General features: G+C 47.9%; 1 protein-coding gene across 11 annotated transcripts in view; it reads left to right on the top strand.

Moving 5' to 3' along the window:
• SGIP1 (SH3GL interacting endocytic adaptor 1) overlaps nt 1-20,648 on the top strand; it is a 1,655,639-nt gene that overhangs the window by 1,035,621 nt on the left and 599,370 nt on the right. For all 11 annotated transcript variants that reach the window (XM_069641969.1, XM_069641968.1, XM_069641966.1 and 8 more), the window contains exon 8: nt 4,290-4,341. In XM_069641969.1, the coding sequence (XP_069498070.1) occupies nt 4,290-4,341 (52 nt within the window). The remainder of the gene's footprint in view (nt 1-4,289; nt 4,342-20,648) is intronic.

Below are 20,648 nucleotides of genomic sequence, written 5' to 3'. Positions count from 1 at the left end.
ATCCACTGGGGAAACTCTCTGAAGCTTCTGGATCCGCTTCTTACGCAGGAAATCTTGTCCCTGCTGGAGAAAGGCGCTATAGAACTAGTACCTGTAGAGGATGGGAACAAGGGATGGTATTCCCCCTGTTTTTTGATCCCAAAATTGGGATTGAGACCCATCATGAATTTGCGTTGGTTGCACAAACTTCTCAGGAAGGACAAGTCCAAGATGGTCACTCTTTCTCAAGTCCTCCAGGCCCTTCAATTCAGGATTGGTTGGTGTCTCTGGACCTCAAGGATGCTTACTTTCATGTGCCGAACCATCCTGTCCACAGAAAGTACCTGAGGTTTGAGGGTCTTCACCAAGCTCATGGTGGTGGTGGCAGCGTATCTCAGGCAAGGGGGGATTCACATCTACCCCTACCTGGATGATTGGCTGAACCAACTCTAGCTCGCAAGAGCGTGCCTGGATCATCTGTGTCACCTGCCGCACCCTCCACAGGCTGAGCTTCTCCCTGAATTTGAAGAAGCCGCATCTGACACCTTCCCAACAGCTCCAGTACATCACGGCTGTGTTGGACACGTCCTTGGAAGTGTTCGCCTCTCCAAGGTAAGGGCTCATCACATTGTGCAGATGGTGGACAAGTTTCAACATGCCCAGAGTCTCCCGGCTTTCGAATTCTTAAGGTTGCTCGTCCTCATGGCAACCTGCATTTTTCTGGTGCCACAGGCCAGGCTGCGGATGAGATCCCTGCAGTGGGCTCTCAAGATGCAGTGGTCGCAGTTCTCTGGCAAGATGTCAGATTCCACTCTCGGTCTCCCAGGATCTTCTCTGGTGGGCCAACAAAGGGAACCTGATGAAGGGCGGTCGGGGGGGAACAGTTTTGGCAACCGTGGCCAGAGGTGACGGTAGTGACGGATGCTTCCCTCAGGATGGGGCGCTCATGCCAACGTCTTGACCGCCAGCGGTCGTTTGTCTCTGTTGGAGTCCAGAGTTCACATCAATTTCTTAGAGCTGAGGGCCATCAGGCTAGCCCTGAAGGCGTTTCTGCCCTCTGTGCAGGGGAAGAGTGTCCTGATCATGATGGACAAAACAGTTGCCATGCATTACCTCATCAAAAGGGGGGTACGGTCACTTCCGTTGTGCAGAGAGGCAATGCAGCTCTGGTTCTGGGCCATCCAGCAGGAGATTTCGATCTCGGAAGTTCATCTGGCCGGAGACAACAATGCGGCGGACGCTCTTAGCAGGGAGAGCAAGGTATCCCACGAGTGAGAGTTGGCTCAGGAAGTCCTTCAGGAGATGTTTGTCCTTTGGGGAACCCCGCAAGTGGATCTCTTTGCCATCAGTGTCAACCGGAAGTGCGAGAGATTCTGCTCCAGGGAATTTCCTCCAAGAAGAGCCTTAGGAGACGCGTTCGTGGTGGATTGGTCATTCCCACTGCTGTACGCGTTTCCTCCAGTCCCTGTCATTCCTCAAGTGTTGCTGAGATTATGGAGGTTCGGTTCCCACATGATCCTCATTGCTCCGGATTGTGCCAGGAGAGCGTGGTACCCGGACCTTCTGGAAATGTCCTTCTGCCCGCCACGCCGTTTCCCTACCGAGAGGAAGGTCAGGTTCTCCATCCAGAGGTCAGGACTCTCAACCTTCACGCTTGGTATCTGAAAGGTTGAGGTATAATGATTGGGACCACCCGGATTACGTGATGGAGGTGTTGCTTTCGGCCAGGCGGCCTGCAACAAAATCCCTGTACTGTTGCCGTTGGCGCAAGTTCTGCAACTGGTTCAGAGATCACAATGTTGATCCTTTTCAGTGCTCCATTCCTATGGTTTTGTCATTTTTACTTTCTTTGGCCCACATGGGCCTTCAAGTGGGTACCATTAAGGGCTCTGTCTATCTTTAAGTGCTCCTACGAAGAATGTTCTTACTTTAAGAGCCCTTTACTGTGTTTCACAAGGACAGGGTTGTACTGTGGGTGCGTCCCACTTTTCTACCTAAGGTAGTCTCTGAATATCATTTGAGTCAAAAGGTGGTTCTTCCACCCTCCTCCTCCTCCTGGTAAGGAAGAGGAGCATCTCCATTGGTTGGATCCAAGAAGAGCTCTTAGCTTTTACATATCTAGGATGTCCATGGTCAAAGTGGACGATCAACTCTGTTAGGATATGCTGGACACTGATTGGGCCAGGCTGTTAACAAACAGACCTTGTTCAGGTGGATTATCCTCACCATTACAGAGTGTTACCGGTTGGCAGGTAAAGACCCTCCTGAAGGATTGAGAACTCATTCGATTAGGGGCGTGGCTACTTCCACCGCCCTCAGCGGGGTGTTCTGATTAGGAATATTTGTGATGCCGCTACATGGGCTTCAATCCATATATTTGTAAAACATTATTCCCTGGATACGATCCATGGGCAGGATATGGCCTTTCGGAAGGCGGTTCTTTATTCCGCAATATAATTGGGTACTCTAAATTATTTTCCCTCCTCCATTTACTAGTACTGCTTTGGGAGTCTGTCAAAGATGTGGAACGCGTTGGAGGACACAATCCATTCGAAGAAACAAGTTACTTACCAACTGGTAACCTTCTTTCGACTGGATGTTCCTCCAACGCATTCCACATCGCCCTCCCAGCCTGCCCCTCAGGAGAATTTCCTATGCGATTGCAGCTTCCGTTTCCGCAAGGCTAAGTGCAGTCCAGCAGGCATAAGACTGGTGCCACACGTTCTGGGGGAAAAACTTAAACTGAGGCTACGGGCGCCGTGCGTCCTATTTTATAATATCCTGTGACGTCGCCCTCGATGAAGGCCTTCGAGGGACATGAACCCGATGCCATCGATGCAGGACGCCCTCTGCTGGGAAAGTTTCCGAAGTGCACAGCTGTGGACATTACATGTCAAAGATGTGGAATGCGTTGGAGGAACATCCAGTCGAAAGATCGTTACCAGTTGGTAAGTAACTTGTTCTTTCCTTTCACTTACTATATGATCCTAAATGCAACAGTGATATATTAATGTCCCCAGCACCCTATCAATTGAAGTCACCTGAGGGTGTAGGTTTTGTCTGTGGCCATCCCAAAAGGGTATCTACTGATTTAGAGATATTAATAGTGTGTATTTCATGAAATGTATTTGAGTGTTACTATTATATTGCTGCCTTCTGAAGAAGGATTATTCTAACTGACTCATAAATTAATAATTGTTTATTCAAGAAACCTTGAGTGTAAGATTATTTGGATACTTGTAACTGTAAATCTGTGTAACTCCACTACAGCTCACATTGACCCCTCTTGAGATAAGCCTGGCTGCTCAACACGATACCAAAACTGTGTAGTACAAGCTTATACCAAAGGCTGGGTTTCCTATACCTGTAGTCAGTTGTTTGTAGTGTTCCCAGAGGGTACTGCATACAAACGTTGCCTAACAATGAGAAATCCAGGGCACGTAATGAGTGTTTAGCTTAACTGAAAAGGTCTGTGATGGACTAAAGAAAATGTAGAGTATTTGACCCACAGCCTCCACTGTGCCTAAAACCCAGAAGCACTTCAAGGAGAGTGGTTTCTGGTGTAGTGTTAGTGACTTACTTTTTCTATCAGGGGGGCCAACTACGGTACATATGGCCAGACCAGAATTGGTGGGTTTGTGAGAATGGGTGGATACAGTAAGAACTTAAATAGTACTGTCATTGGAGATGCTCAGCCTTTTTAATGCAATTGGACCCAGGCATGAGGAGCAGAATGAGACCAGGATTTAATTTAATTTTGAAAAGAAATGACTAATTTTGACAAGGCTTTTGTTTAGAGAAATTGAGTTGAAGATGGATTAAGGAGAAATGCAAAGCTGCTAGAAAGGAAACCAGGCTTCAGTTTGCACAATGGTTTGCTATGGTTTTGGCATCTGGCAAGGTCATGGCTTCTTGGGTTGTGTTGGGTCTATAGGAGCAATCCATATTCAAATAACTGGCCTGACCTGTGGGATTGAGAAGGAGTATTAAGAATATTTTAACAGATGTAACGTGCCAGCCAGATGGAGGTAGACAGCAAATATAGGGTATACAATGTTTGGCTGGATAATGATGGAATAGCAGAGTACTAGTTAAAGTAGATAAAATGTTCTAATTACATTCAAATGGATTTATATTCTAATTGGTGACATATGAAAATAGTTAATTAAATGTAGTGTGCTAGTCTTTTAAATATGTGTTCAAATATATGCCCTAAGCCTCGGAGAAATGGAAAACCTATTTTACTCTTTAACTAACTTTGGTGACGTCATGTGTTTATTGTACTCTTAAATATTTGTTTTACATAACAGGTGAGGAGATTGCAAGACCTAGGCGTTCAACACCACCTGTTGAGATAGAAAAGTGAGTATAAAGTGTTCCTTTTTGCTTTTATTTTTTTAGTTCATTATTAAACATGTTAGTTGTGAAGTTTCTGATGAAGAACAGTTAAGGGTTTCAAATCATAAAGGCAAAGAGCAGTGAGACATTTAAGAATGTTCTTTCAATAATGTTTGTGCTTTTTGGTTTCATCCCCACCCAAACATTTTATGTTTTCACATTTTCGATTCCAGCTCCTTTTTAAAGCGTCTGCTTTTATTGATGATAGAATTTACTGTACAGCATCTTTAACATTTATTGCTCAGCACTTATGGTTCACTTATTCTAGAAATTATTTAAATTGGCTGCTCTCTGCTGCATTAATTACTGTGTATGTGTTAATAAATTCGGTTTCCTTGTTGAGTTCATGCCATGGATGTTTTTTTTTAAATGAAAGGGATGAGAGCACTATTTTACTCGTATGACAATGTGAATATAATTTAGATTTGGTATCAGTAAATTGTGAACCCATCTGCTTTTCATTTGATGTTATAAAACTATGCTTTTTGGAAGGCTTTACATTTTGTTGGACAAATTAGTATTGCTGTCTGTTTGCGTTCCACATATCTAGTTACGAGCCTGCATTTTCATTTAGATGTGTAACAACCAACTTTTGACTGCATAATATCTCCAGTGCGAAAAATGCTAGTGTTAAGATCCAGAGTAACAATCCATATCCTCCCCTAGTAGAGCGACACCAGAGGTGGTAGATCCTTACCTCTCAAGGATCCTCAGAGTTAGTCATTAAGGTTTTCACCCAGTGTGCGCTCTTCCTATACTGCAGCCTGAACTTTGAAGGGGCTGTGGAGAGCATGAGTGGCTCCTGCGATACTCATCTTCACCAGCCCAGTCTTGATCACCTCAACATCTCAACATGCTTAACTGTCACTTGTGAAGGATATGATTTAAACTCTCTCCGATGTCAACAGGACTCAGTAGGCATGGAATAGCCTATTGGGAAGCCAGGAAAAGTGTATGGTAAATGATCATTCCCATTAGCCTCTTTTGCCTGACTTACCCTTGTCTTTTATTCAAGAACCTCACCATCCAGGGTTCTCTTTGAATCAACGGCACTGTAACACCCAAGGCGATGTGCCAACTTCACTCCGTGCCACACCCTATATAGAGACTTCGGACTCTGTAGAACTGTTCTGACTATGTTTAATTGCATCTTACCTTGCGGAACTGCATTCTGGTCGCCAGTGGCCCTGCATTACTACACCGTGGCTGAAATCCCCACCCTAGCCATTCACCTCCAAACTCACCCTCTACCTGATTACCCTTTGCCTGCCTTTATCTTTGAAGATAACATGCTGATCCCTGCAGGACTCCAAATCTACGCCCCACCAGCCCCTTTCTATCCCACCCCTGTACATTGTTTCTTCCACAAAAGGCACCCTTATTGCTACTCAAACTTTACGTTAACTACTGTGGTCTACCAGAAGGAGGAGTCTGACAACTTAGTGAAATGTTCAAGGAAGGTTTTATTTAAATAAAAATAACATTCCCACCTAACTTACTTATTACTGAGGGAAGTTCCCTACGTAACAAAAGTAAAACTAAGGGTGCACGTCCTATCCAAACAAAATGTCTTCTGTCCGAATCCGAAGTATCTACCTGTCCTTACCACTTTAGAAAAATACCTAAGTAAATAAAAAAGACTTGTATAATAGCCTCTGTATGTTATCCTGCCTGGCCCACTTGTATTCGACTTTTTCTTACTCTTAGAGTGCTTGCAGAATGTCTTCACAGCTTTACGGAAGGTGTCCATTTAAGCCAGTTAGGCTATGATATCATGGAATATTCAGACACACTGCCCAACTATAATTGTGACCTGGTGATTGAGAGATGAAATGACATCATGGTCATAGTTCATAATGGTAAAGAAAATGATAGGGATGGGAAGTTTGTAAAGGAAGTGAAGGATCCCACTTTGGAGCAGACAGACTGGTCATGGGTGTCCTCGTCCATACATAATTTGGGTAACTGGCAAGGTTTGAATGCTCATCTGAAACTTTAGCACTGTTACGAAGCTGAAACTTGTATCTTGGAATGCACGAGGTTATATAAATATGTTCACTAATCCTGTACTCTCATCCAAAATAAGATCTTACAATGTGATCATGCTTCAGGAATCTTGGTTAATGGGTTGCCCTGATCTAGATGGGTTTGTTAATGTACAATCTGTCAGTAAAGGCATTAGGGGGTCAACCCTCTGGTGGCCTGCTTACTGCAATGAAATCGGAAATTGACATGAGCGGTTGCTGTGTGGGACTCTGTTTTTGGCCCTATGGTGGTCGAAGTCAGGTTGTGGGACAACGGTTGCGAAAGATCTGTTTTACTAGTAAACATTTATTGGCATGAAGGTCTTTCCCCTTTGGACTCATTTTGGATGACCTCTCCGGGCATATAGCTTCTTGGGAATATGATCATGTGGGCGGTTCAATTTTGCCGGCTCAGAATCTCAATTCTCAGTGTCCAATGTTGGACACTGTTGATGAGGAATTCAGTATTCCAGGATGCCATGAGAATCGTTAACCCAAGATGGTGAATGGAGGGAAATGGCTCTTTTGTCTGTCTTCTATGGGTTTGAGAATGCTAAACAGCGATATCCCTGCCGATATACCATCCCAAACCACTTGGCACCGTGGTAGCAGCAATTATGTTCTGGATCATATATTCGCGGACACATTTTTGTTTGATCGCTGTGTCATTCTTATGGTAGACCCAATGTCCTTGGGCGACCATGATATGTTCTGTGCTGAATTTGCAACAAAAATAACCAACTGCGGCAGACAGTCAAGTGGAGACGATTAGATGTTTTAATTGTGAAGTTGCCGAGCTGATGTAAAGATGTATTTAGGAGTGGAAACGCTCTACCTTTTAATGTATGGAACTTTGAGGGGTCCGTCTCTGCACTGATGGGCAATTTTGCTTGAGCTTTGAACAAAACTAGTGTCATCTGCTGGGAAGAGCCACTCTCATGTTTCTGATCTCGCAGTTGTTGTAGCGAAGAAAGAAATGAGATTTAAAATTTGAGAAATTAAAGGGTGTGGATTAAGCTCAGATGACGGGGTGTCCATGGTTAATAAAATTAAGAAGTTATGCAAATTGATTAAAGCAACATCGCAATGTACTGCTGCAACAAGACGCAGAATGTATGCTCTCAAATCTTAAAAACAAGAAAATCTGAGTTTTGGGAAGTGATTAATGCAATGGAGACTGGCCATGATACTTGTCAGGACAATTGTGTAGCAGAGGCTGTGTGGGATACCCACTTTGAGTCCCTTTATTCAACGGACTACGTGGACGGTCATTTCGAACATGGTGAGGCTGTTGAGATTGTAACCAAGTGGAAAATGGAGGCCTCTATTGAACGGATTCATGAAGTTATTGTCATAGAAGTGACTCTTCGGCCCCGGACCAAACTATCTGGCTAACAAATTATTTAAAGGTGATCCTGTTACCTGTGCCGCCATATTGTGTATTTTTTTCAACAATACATATTATTGGTTTTTTACAACATACAATCGGGTCAACTTGGGGTACATGTGCAGATATGCTTCAGTAACACGAGACAATCACAGTAACGTGGGGAAATGCGTTCACTGGCTTTCGAATGTTGGGGAGTTCCATTGTCATGGGTCGGATAATAGGGAAGAGTCTAAGAGTTCAATGTTTCGCACACCATCGAGATGCTGGTGATTGTTGCGCCATCCCCAGGAATTGTTCTGCGTAGTCCATGAAGGGGGCCCAGGTGCTGTTCAATTTCCCCATGATTCCCAGTTGAGCGCCCGTTATTTTCTCTGCCACTGCTGTATCCCAGCATTTTACCCACCACATGGTGATTGCCGGACCTTCAGGGTGCTTCCATAGCCGGGCGATAGTGATTTTAGCTGCGGTGAGGAGGTGGGTAATCAAGTCCGCCATGTAACACTTGAATGGGAATGCCCCCGCGCCCTTGTTGCCAAGTAACACAATCCCGGATCCCATGGAATTGTCAGGCCCGTGAATTATTTAATCTGGTTCAAGACCTCTTTCCAAAATGACCTTGATTTTGGACAAGACCATAAAAGATGAAATAGTGAACACGTTTCTGTGCATCCCCTCCAGCAACGCGGGGAGTACCCTGGGTTGCATTTGTTCAGTATTTCTGGGGTGACATACCACCTGTAGCATACTTTAATCACTCCCTCCTTGTTCATAACGCATTTAGAGGTTTTGTGCATGCAGGTCCAGATACGTCCCTATTCTTCTATTTCTAATTCTCTTCCTAGGTCCCTCTCCCATCTGAGCATATAGTTCTTATTGGGGTCACCCTTCTCTAGGAACTTCTAAAGGGTTGATATTTTCCCTCTCGGGCCGTTGATGTTTCCAGCGTGTTCAATTCTCTGCTCCCATGCGTTCTAGTGTTCTGCTGTAACATCCAGTGCCAGAGTTGTGCATAGCGGAATCTTTCTTTTTCTGGGTTTTGAAATTTAGTTTTGCTTTCTTCAAAGGGGAGTGATGCTCCATTAGTGTAGAAGTCCTTAATTTGCCTTAAGCCCCCCCCCCCCTTGCGCCATTTTCTAAATGTCTCTTGCTTAAATCCAGGGGTGAATTCTAGGTTATTCCAGACTTGATTGTGTGGCCCCAATGAACCCCTGTGTCCGCATTGGCTTGCTGCCTTTTTTCAGCACTGGAATGTGTTTCTAGTGGCCGGTATCCAGTGCCCTGCGCAATTTTGTGAGGTGCGGTTGATAGGGGTGATGAGCACAATGTTCTTCTATTTATTTCCATCGGGGTATATTGGTGTCGGCCTGCCATGTAAAGGTGTGTGATAGTTGGGCCTCCAGGCTATATCTAAGAACGTCTGGAACCCTCAGACCTCCCATCGCTGCCCTGCTGAGCATAACTCTTTTTGCGATTTTTGTTTTTTTTTCCTGCCCCAGACATAGTTTAAGACCCCTTTTTGCAGCGTTTGGAGCCCTCCTGGCTGTATGGTTACCGTTCGCGCCAGGCATTGATATAGGAGCCTCGGGACCATGTTCATTTTTAGTGCTGCAATTCTCCCCAGCCATGAAACCTCCTGTTTATGCCAGTACCTCTTATCCTTTAATAGGGTTGGTAATAGCTGGGGAATGTTGGCCCGATGTACCCTTTCCGTTCGGTTTATAGTTTGTTGACCCCTACGTAGGTTATCCGTTATTTGGCCAATAGGATGGGGCTAATGTTTGTCAGCGTTTCTCTAAGCTCCCGGTTAATGTTTATTCCCAAGGCCCTTGTTTTTCCTTAATTGACTCTGTAGCCCGAAGCCTCCTCAAATGCTGAGATCTCCTGCCAGAGTGCTTCTAGAGAGCGCTCAATCTGTGTTGGGGAGAGGAGGACGTTATCGGCATACATGGATACCTCGTACTTGCTGCCCCCGAGCTGTAGCCCCAGTATGTGTGTGTTATTTTGTATTCTGGTTGCAAATGGCTCCATTGAGAGAGCGAATATTGGGGAGATTGAGGGCAGCCCTGACAAGTGCCTCGAGAGATATGGATCTTGGGGGATCAAGCCCCATTAATTCTTAGTGAGGTGGAGGGATGCTGATCCAAACCCGAAATGAGTTGGTGTCTTCTGGATTTAACCCCAGTCCAGTAGGTCAAATGCCTTTTGGGTGTTGAGAGAGATTATGGCCATTTCTGTTTTTATTCTAGAGGCGCTTTCGATCAGGTTTAGTGTGCGCCTGATCTCATGGGTGGTGCGAATCGGGATGAATCCTGTCTGGTCTGGGTGGATTAGATTTGGGAGGGCCCTTGCGAGTCTGCTTGCAAGGATCTTGGAGAAGGTCTTTGCATCATTATTCATTAGTGTGATGGGCCGGTAGGATGCACATTCCTCTGGGTCTTTGTCCTTTTTGGGGGAGTATAGTGAGGGATTCCTCCATAGATGGTGTGATGCTCCTTGTTGTCAGGAAGGAATTAAAGGGTGTGGTGAGTTGGGGGGGCTAAGATGTGAGCATACACCCTGTAAAACCTTGTGGTGAATCCGTCGGGGGCTGGGGCTGCGTTTTCAGGGGTTTTATGGCTTCTTTCACTTCCTCCGGGTTTATGGGGAGCTCAAGGGGTTCTAATTGTGCTGTCCCGGACCACCCTGGGGTATCACGTAATATCAACACCAATAATATCACCATATATAAAGTCGTCGGGGAAACGGCATAGGCAATATTATTGATGGAGTTAATATTAGGTTTAAATGGGAGCGGAGGTTCCAGGGGTGTCCCATGCTCCCTTTAAAAAAATATGGAGCTTGCTGGGGTGTCGCCCACAGGTTCCATGGGTTTAATATTGCCGCAAATAAATGGTGGCATTCTTGTACGCCGATATTTTTGCGGGGATGTGAACACATAGAACCCTCCCTGGGGGGTTGGCCAGGTAGTTGGCTTGCAATTGCTCATCAATCGAGCTCCCTGTCATTATCTCGCTATCGTGGGTCATCATTGCGCTCCTTTTGTCATCCTCTGAAGACCGTAGGGACCCGTTTTTACTTCAGCGCGGAAATGTTAATTCAGGTTTGTACCTTTTTTTAGTTTATATACTAAGAGCCTATTCGCTTTATTTCTTTCTATGTAGTAGAACTGTTTGGTGTATGCCAATGTTCTGGCAGAACAATCTGCCAGATGCATTTCCAGTGCAGCTTTGGCCTTTTTGAGCTCTCTGCCTGATTTTCCCCGATTGGTTCTTTTTGTGTGCCCCTGCCATGGCCGCTACCTTCTCCAGGCAATGCTACGGTAGTTGTCCCATCCTTTTTTTTGCTGCTACACACCTTAGTACCACTCCCCTGATCACTCGCTTAATGGCATCCCAGACTACTGCATCCCGCTGAGGAGTTTTCCCCAAAGTAGTTAGTGAGGGCATTGGATATTTCCTCAGAGTACTGCAAAAGTGAGTCCTGCAACTTCCAATGCCATTGTGGTGGGCTTGGGAGGCCGCATACCTTACTCCGGGCCTGTACTGGTACGCGATCCGAGATCACCCTCGGGTGGGAGTAAAGAAATAGTAGCACTCCAACAGTTTCCAGATAGTTGGTATACTTGTTATTTGTATTAATAAGAGGGGTGCAAAGACCGACCCAGGGAACTATCGACCATTTTCTATCATGCATACTGATAGTAAGGTCTTTGCATCCCTCTTATTGATTCATCTTAAAGAGTGGGCCCTTAGTATTGTCCGTTTGAGTAAGTGCCAGACCGGGTTCAGAAAAGGTCACAGTACCTCTATTAATGGTTCATTGTGAAATTTCGGCAAGAACAGTCATGTGCTGGTAAATATTCATCAGTGTTTGTGGCGTCAATCGACCTTTGATAGTCAATCGCTCAAACTTGTGGCCTAAGCTGGCTAAGTGAGGCATATCCGATGAGCTTTTAACCTAGATCATTGACTTACATGACCACTCTGCTATTCAAATCCATCTTAATCGGGGGGGCCTGCTTTTTCGCAGAGCTGAAACAAAATCCTAGTTGAGGCAGGGATGGCTACTGGGTTTCTGCCTCTTTAATTTGTATATTTCAGATGTGGGGGATTGTTAGTCCAGCCTCCTTCGTTCCACCCAAGATTGGTGATTTTAAGTTTTATTTGGTTAGCGTATGCTGACAACTTTTTACTTTTTGACTGCACCCCATTTAGCCTGCAGAGACTACTTCATGCATTCGAGGGCTTTGCCAATGAGAACTTTTTTAAAATAAATCCTGCAAAAACTAAGATTCTCCATGTCTCGAAGAGTCGAAAGAAAGTTGCTTATAAATGGTTTTCAAATAATGAACTCCTAGTCTCAGTTGACAGCCTAATTTATCATGGCTATTCCATATTCTTTCAACAACAGAAAGCGAAGATTGTTGGTATACTGTCTCTCAAGGCCAATGCTTTAGCGAATCAAATGGTTAGAGTTGACCATGAAAACAGAAGATTTTCATTGCTACCGGTATTAAGATTTTATGAGGGAAAGCCGTTAAAAAATTCTATATGGGGCGGAATTGCTGAGACCCTGGGCCTTGGATACGTTGGACAGACTGGAAACCATGATATGGCGCAAAGCTTTGCGAGTCCCATGTGCTGTTCCCCTCGTAGCCATTTGTTATGAACTGAGTCTTAGATCTCTTTTAACAATTTACAGGTGTTTATCTCCTGTTTTTAACTCTATTCATAAAGATATTTCAGGTGTTTTGGCATCCAGCATCTTATCATATGACCATATTGTCAACTTTTAAAACATCAGTGTTGGTGTGTTCTCTTGGAGTGTGGAAAAGACCATAATCTTTTGGGAAATCCGGTAGGGGTGAAGTTTGCGCTGTACAAATTGAACTGTTGCAATACAGTCGATGAATTCCATGGATCTGTCTCATTGAACCATTTGAAGCATAAGAAGTGTATTGCTCCTGCTCCATATTTGATCATTTTCCCTAATCGTTATTCCAGAGAAGATTTTACTTGATTTAGGTGTAGTTTGTTGCCAACTGAAGAAATGCTGCTTAGGCTGATAACGCAGGAATATGCATATTGCTGCTTCTGTGGTAATCTGGATGAATTAGAAACAGTAAAACCTCCGTTAGCCTATTGCAATTGTTTGTGCCATTCGTATTCAAGTACGAATGGCACTACTTTTTGGGTGACAATTTTACTGATTGTGAACTGTTCTGGGATTCATGTCTAGTCACTGCCTGACAATCTGCCTGGTTGTTTTTTTAAAACAAAAATGTAAAGACTGAAGTTTGCTCATTTGTATGAAATGTAAAGAATTGTGTACCATTTAATGCTGCTAGACGATAATTTAATTGATAGTTTTTATAATTTTAATGTTGATATATTATGTGTTTCATTTGACGATGATGTTTGTATTTTGTTTTACACTTGAGTTTTATAATTGTAAAGGTTGGATTAGTTACATACAATAAAACAAAATTAAAAAGTTTGACATGGCAAATCATAAAATCCCAAACTACTCTTTACAAGGCCTGACACAGAGCTCTTAACTACATTCAAATCCAGCATAGCCTTCTACACCTCCTACCCAAAACTAGAGTTTTAGACCGTCCTCTTTGATCATGGAGTGAGTTTAACATTGTGGAATCATTTTTCCTATGGTCACAATTGAACCATGATTGATTCACAGTGATATATCCTGGTAAGACAAACATTTAGCTGCAAAGCTATGACGATATGTCTATTTTAGCCTACTCTACACTCGCATTAAGTAAGAGGGCTCTAACCTCGACACTGCTGCTGCACTTTATATAACATAAGCCTTCACCCCCTAAGGAAGATCTTACACAAGTGAGAAGGATACAACACAAAACGGACACATCACAAAACGGACGCATCACAATACTCACCACTGCATACTGAGAGCAGTAACAATTTTCGATATTTCCGTGAATGAAAGCAACCATTAATAATACATTGTGCAAAATTCAGAGATAAGTCAATCTGTATCATGTTGTGGTGCATCTGTTTTAGAATATATTTTTTTAATGTTGACCAATTTTTTAATGAGCTCTGTGACTGTGTGGCTGTGTATGTATTTTAGTTGAGGGCCTCTTGAGACATAGGATGTGTGTGTGCTTGAATCTCTGAGAAGAGTGACATGTCAGTGTGTTGATTTATAGGTTTGCATCATTAGTTATCTGGATTTATGTAAGGATGTGTAGATTTTGATTTTGGGTGACCTCTGTGGTGTTGGATGTATGCGGAGTATTCATATTTTTGCAGTGGGAGTAGTCCTAAACCTGCAATAACGGACATTGTCATTAGGACACGCATCTATTTTGTCTTGGCTTAAATGGCCCTCCTGAGGACAAAATGTAGTGTTCATTTTCCTTCAAAATATCCCTGAAATGGAATTCCTGTTAAATGAGATGCAATATCTCTGCATATATTGTGCCACTCTATGCCTCATGGATTAAACTGAGAAGTAGCATTCGGTGCGTATCTTCTTCTGGCAGTCGTCTTCTCAGTGGACTTGCTTGTCAAAGACTGGTGAAACCGCATGTGCCCCTGTCTCTCCTTGGCGCTTATGCCACTTGTATGCTTTATGTGCATTTTCTTATGTGGGTATTTATTGCAGTCCTTTACAGTGCCTCCAAGCTATACCTGAAAGAAGAGAGGGATTTTGCGGTAGGTGTTTGATGTACATTATGATTAATTTAGAAAAATGGCAAGGTGTATAGGACTGTACTCTACTAATGTTTGGAGGCCTGTCAGATGAGTTATTTTATTTCTTAAAGGATTATTTTATGTCGCATGCCAGTTGGACTTGAATTGTTGCCCGGCTACAAGAGTCACTTCAAAACCTTGACAAAATGGTATGCTTTACTGCTCTGCTGGAATGTCAAGGTCCCGGTTGACAACTGGTTTCTGAAGAATGCAGTTGGGACGATGGCAGTGGAGTGTGGGGGGGGTCATATGGCATGTCTTCAAACCTCATTGTACAATTCTGTTCACCTGGGGACACAGCCTGGAGGACTTGCTAACTTCAAGTTTACCATCACTTATGAGCATGGATGGATGGATGGATGGTTGGCTGCTGCTGGATGGTGGTGAGAGATTTAAAATTGAACTAGACTTCAAGTACATCTCAAGATGTGCTGGAGGCCATAATGTGGTTAGTGTAAGGGTTATGGATCTGTTGCATTTGGGATGCTTTAGATTGCAGCCACAGTGGTGTTGGCCATATCTGTGGGTGGCCTACCATATCCGACAACCCTTTCAGGCATTCACAGGGTTAGAGATTGCTGCACCACTGTGGCCTGTTGGCGGGTAGTTTGCAGAGGAAAATAGTCTGACTTTCAGTGCCTTCCTGAGTTGAACTGCACTGCAGTGAATATAGATACTGTGTGAATTTGTTGTAAATGGTAAATGCCATTAGCAGTAATTAACCCCAGCGGTAAAAATATCACTGACAGACAACGTATTTTCTGCATCAATGAATTCTGCAGGTGATGAAAATGTAATGTCCATGGTACAATACCCGAGGTAGAGCTGCATTAGAAAAATATACTTCTCCAGCATGGGGTCTGGCATGGATTCACATGCTCATGAATATTCCCCGTCGTCAGGCTGGGAATCCTCGGTAAAGAAAAAACCAGTATCAGTTTCGTTTCTGATCTGACTTTCGTAGTAATAACCAATCACTGGTCTCTGCGTCATACTGACCACAGCCAATGACTGCCCTCTACCTAAGCCCCGCCTCTGGCAGCCATCTTCAGATTTTTACCGCACGTTCATGTGTTGGGATCCTCGTGCTATTGCTCTTGAGCGTTAGTGCTATTTTTTCACGTTTTTTCTCAAAAAATTCGTTCTTTCGGTCAAAAGAGCCTCAAGCTCCACCGACTCTCCATCCGATCAACGGGGACCCGTGTCGGATTCGTCTGCGCCCCTCAAGGGTGAAGATTTCGTCGAGCTACGCTTTTGGAGGACTCCAGAAGTTTCTCAGGCCCGGTCATGGCCCAGGAGAAGGGAAGCTCGACGCCCGGAAAGCTGTTCAGGGTCTGCCCTGGATGCCAGCTGCAGAACGTCTTCAAGGAGGACGAACACTCTTTTTGTCTTTACTGCCTTCATGAGGACAAGACGCACGTGGAGAAGGACTGTGCGTTTTGCGGCAACATGTCGGAGCGGACCATGAAGGACCGCCATCAACGTCTCGCCAACTGGCTAGAAGGGAAGAGCCCGTCCGGCGAGAAGAAGAGGAAGAAATCCGAGCGGTCTTCTAAGACCTTTGAGGACGCCCCGGCGACGGGGGTCCAACATAAGGCCAAGCACTGCGAGTCCACTGGCACCGGGAGCGCCGAACGGTCGGGCTCTACGGGCGCCAGGCAGGGCGCACCCTCCCCGGTACCATGAACCACGAGCCAACGCTCTGGGTCGGGTAAGAGGAAGGCCGAGCACCCGGCGAAGCTCCTGGAGAGGCCCCGGTCGAGCTCGAAGGCGGAGGGGGAGCGAGGCAGTGTCCCCCCCCCCCTCAAGGATAAGGCGGTGAGCGCACCTAAGGTGGTGAAGGCCTTAATCCATCCGGCCAAGCCCTCTATCGAAACTGTCGCGGCGGCCCTGGCTCAGCCTGTGGAGGCTACACCAGTGGTGGCGACTTCGGGGCTCAGAGTCTCCCTGCCACCTCGGAGGGAATCCTCTTTTGTGCCCATCGATAGGACCCCTGTGAAATCCCCCGTGGGGAAGAAAAAGGGGGGACAGGGCGTCGTCGTAGATTCGGCTTCAACCTCGGAGGAGGAGCTGGTCGAGGTCTTAAGCCACGGCCTCGGCGTGAAAGAAGACCGGCCCGTCGGGATGGATCCAGACGCAGGTGACGACGACATCGTCGAGGGTACCGACGAGGCCCCTGATCGCCCGTCGGATTCCCCTCTGCCAGCGCCGCAAGACAACTCGGCGGCCATTTTGTTGGCTATACAGTCCTTATGCTCAGAGATAAGGACGAGACTACCGTTGCCGACGGAGGAACCTCTCCCGTCGGGGGACCCAGAACCGGGACCTTCTGGTGTTCCCCCTACCAAGAAAAGAAGGATCCACCCTCCACCTCCTTTTCAACCGTCGCGCCCCGTCCAGCCCTCCTCCCCGTCCACCCGAGGGGATGATACGGGGACTGACACGGCAGCGACAGGTACGGACGATGAGGTATACGACGAGGATCTACCGTTGTCACCTCCCACCAGGGCTTCTCCACCCGACGAGATTGGATCGTTCCACTCCATGATCGCCAGGGCATCCGAGCTTTTCCAACTCTGCCCTGAGGAGAAGAAAAAGGAAGGATTCCTTTATCAACGGCGCGAGGCCAAGAGGAAGACGGTCCTCGCAGTGCCTCTATTGGACGACATTTGGGATGAGGGCCTCGCCCTCCTCAAGAACCCTTCCACGACGCCAGCTAGAAGAGACCGGTACGAGAAGAAGTACCGGGTCCCGGACGCGGCCCCCCTGTGCCTCCGGGCGCAGCCTACCCCGAACTCCGTCGTCTCCGCGGCGGCCTGGAAGAAAGCGGGGTGGGTGCGGCCTCCACATCTACTTCCCCACCGGACGACAAGAGGGCAGACTCCCTGGAGATCCTGCAGGAAGGTGAGGTAGCTTCGGACCACGCCATTACCGTTGCGACGGACATCGCCGACACTGGGTTCCGCCAGTTGGGCAACGGCGTTTGCCTTAGGAGGCGTGGATGGCTCAAGGCTACGGACTTCCGTCAAGACGTTCAGACCAGAGTCCTGGACATGCCCTTCGATGGGAACAACCTGTTTGGGAAAACAGTGGACGATTCCCTTCAGGCCATTAAAGCGGACACTGAGACGGCCCGGGCCCTTGGAGTTCTGCAACAACGACGGACTCCCTTTCGGAGCAGCGGAGGCAAGGGCGCCTCCAAAGGTTCCGGCGGCGGTTTCTCCACCTACCGTCAAGCAGCCCGCTCGTCGTCTCAGGAGGCCTACAGAGGACGAGGCAAGTCTAGCGGACCCAGCCGTCGTCGCCAAGAGGAGGTCAAGGCGGCAAAGCCTCGTCGAAGCAGGATTGAACCGGCCGTGGGGTCGGGCCCCCACCGAAGCACCCCGGTGGGAGGCCGGCTGGCGAGCTTCGTCAGCGTGTGGGAGTCCATCTCCACCGACCGTTGGGTGCTGGACGCCTTGGCCCGGGGCCACGCGCTCAAGTTTCTAAGAAGGTGTCCGCGCGTCCCCCCCGTGGCCAGGAAAGAACTTCACGTCCCTCAACTTCTCCTGGAGGTAAAGGCGATGCTCAGGAAGGGCGCCATCGAACTCGTCCGAAAGAGGCTTCGGGGCTCCAGAGTTTACTCGAGATACTTCCTCGTGAAGAAGAAGACGGGGGGATGGCGCCCCATCCTGGACCTGCAACGTCTGAACAAGTTCATCAAGGCGCAGAAGTTCTGGATGGTCACCCTCCAGCACGTCCTGGGTCAGCTGGAGGAAGGAGACTTCCTGTCGTCGTTGGATTTGGAGGATGCCTACTTCCATATTCCCATCCTAAAGGGGCACCGAAAATTCCTCAGGTTTGTGGTCCAAGGGCGTCATTACCAGTTCAAATCCCTCCCCTTCGGACTACGGTCGGCACCCAGGGTATTCACCAAGTGCCTCGCACCGGTGGCGGCGCAGCTGCGCCGCGAGGGGGGTCCACGTCTACCCCTACCTGGACGACTGACTCATCCGAGCCAGGACGAGGGAGCTCGCCGTGGTTCACACGGTAAGGACCGTCCGACTTCTCACGGACCTGGGATTCTCCGTGAACTACGCCAAATCCCACCTGGTACCCGCGCAAGACGCTCTGTTTCTGGGAGCGAGACTCAACACAGTGTCCCTTCTGGCCTCCCCGTCGGAGGAGAGGACCAGGACCATCCTGGGCAAGGTGCAGCGGATGTTGGTGGCCGACGCGGCCAAGGTGAGGTCCATCAAGTCCCTCCTCGGAATGATGTCTTCCTGCATCTACCTCATTCCCATGTGCAGGCTCCGGATGCGCCCGTTGCAGGAGTTCCTGGACGCGCGCTGGATCCAAACGACGGGCAGCTGCGAGGAAAGGATCACACTCGACGAGAGTTTCCGACGAGCGATTCGGTGGTGGGACTCCCGCGCGCATTTGACGGCGGGCATGGACTTCCAGACCCCAGCCCACCAAGAGACAGTGACCACAGATGCCTCCCTGGAAGGGTGGGGAGCGCACACCGAAAATCTGCACGCAAGAGGCTTTTGGCTCCCGACGGAGAAATCCCTACATATCAACGTCCTGGAGCTCCGTGCAGTGTTTTGGGCCCTCAGGTCCTTCCTCCCGTCCCTCAAGGGCAAGGTGGTGAGGATCTTCACCGACAACACCACCACCATGTTTTACATCAGGAAACAGGGCGGAACCAGGTCCCCAGCACTGTCCAAGGAGGCGCAGGACCTGTGGCATTGGGCCGTCGCCCAAAGGATATTTCTGGTGCCGTTTCATCTGGCAGGGATAATAAACACCATCGCCGACTCACTCAGCAGGGAGCTGCGCTCGTGCCACGAGTGGGAGCTACGGCAGGATCTAGCGGATCGCCTCTTCCGACGGTGGGGCACACCCCAGATCGACCTGTTCGCGACGGCGACGAACTCCAAGTGCCGGAGGTTCGCCAGCAGGTTTCCCCAGGCGAGGAGCATGGGCGATGCTTTCTCGTTCCCCTGGGAGGGCCTGTTCCTCTACGCGTTCCCTCCTTTGCCACTGCTAATCCAGCTCGTCAACCAGCTCAAGAGGTCACGGTGCAGGATGATCCTCGTCGCACCTGCGTGGCCGAGGCAGATATGGTTCCTGGACCTTCTGGACTTGTCAGCGTCCCCGCCAATCAAGCTGCCGGTGGACGCGGATCTACTCTCCAGGGAAGGAGGCGCCATCCTCCACCACGACCCGAAATCGCTGAACTTGCAGGCCTGGCTCCTGCAGCGCTAGAGTTTGGAGGATACGACATACCGGCCGACTGCAGAGAGGTTCTTGCAAAGGCCAGGGCGTCCTCGACTCTTAAATGCTACGGACATAAATGGAAGAGGTTCTCTGTCTGGTGCCACGCTCAGAAGGTTAACCCTCTACAGATTACGGCTCCCCAAGTACTGCCGTACCTGCTGACGCTGGCCAAAGCTGGACTGGCACACGCGTCCATCAAGATTCATCTTGCTGCGATCTCCCGATACACCAGAACCACGGGGCGGACGTCCTTGTGGTCTCATCGTCTGGTGAAGGAGTTCATGAAGGGACTGTTCAGATCGTTCCCGCCGGTGAAGGCTTCGGCCCCGGCGTGGGAGCTCAACGTGGTGCTGACCAAGCTCATGGGACCTCCGTTCGAGCCTCTGCACTCGGCTCCGTGGAAAACAGCGTTCCTTGTGGCCATCACCTCCGCACGACGAGTGGGAGAGATCCAGGCCCTTTCCTGTAAGGCCCCGTACTTGACTTTTCACGGCACGAGGGTAGTGCTCAGGACGCACCCCTCCTTCATGCCCAAGGTACCGTCGGACTTCCATCTCAACGAACCCTTGGTGTTGCCTGTGTTCTTCCCGTCGCCTTTGTCGCCGGCTGAGAGGACTTTGCACTCGCTGGATGTGGCTAGAGCGCTGAAGTTCTACGTGGACCGCACAAAGTGCTTTCGGAAGACGTCACAACTCTTTGTGAACTTTGGACCTGCCAATCAGGGGAAGGCTCTCTCGAAGGCTTCCATTTCCAGATGGCTCTCCGGCTGTATCATGTACTGTCACCGGTTGGCAAACCGACCGCTGCCTGGCCGTCCGAGAGCCCATTCCACCAGAGCGATCGCAGCTACCACGGCGT

This window comes from Ambystoma mexicanum, chromosome 1q (assembly GCF_040938575.1).
Source record: "Ambystoma mexicanum isolate Mex_15411 chromosome 1q, UKY_AmexF1_1, whole genome shotgun sequence".
NCBI classification, from domain to species: domain Eukaryota; kingdom Metazoa; phylum Chordata; class Amphibia; order Caudata; family Ambystomatidae; genus Ambystoma; species Ambystoma mexicanum.
Note: the sequence above shows the minus strand (reverse complement) of the source record. Positions and strands in the feature narration are given on the sequence as shown.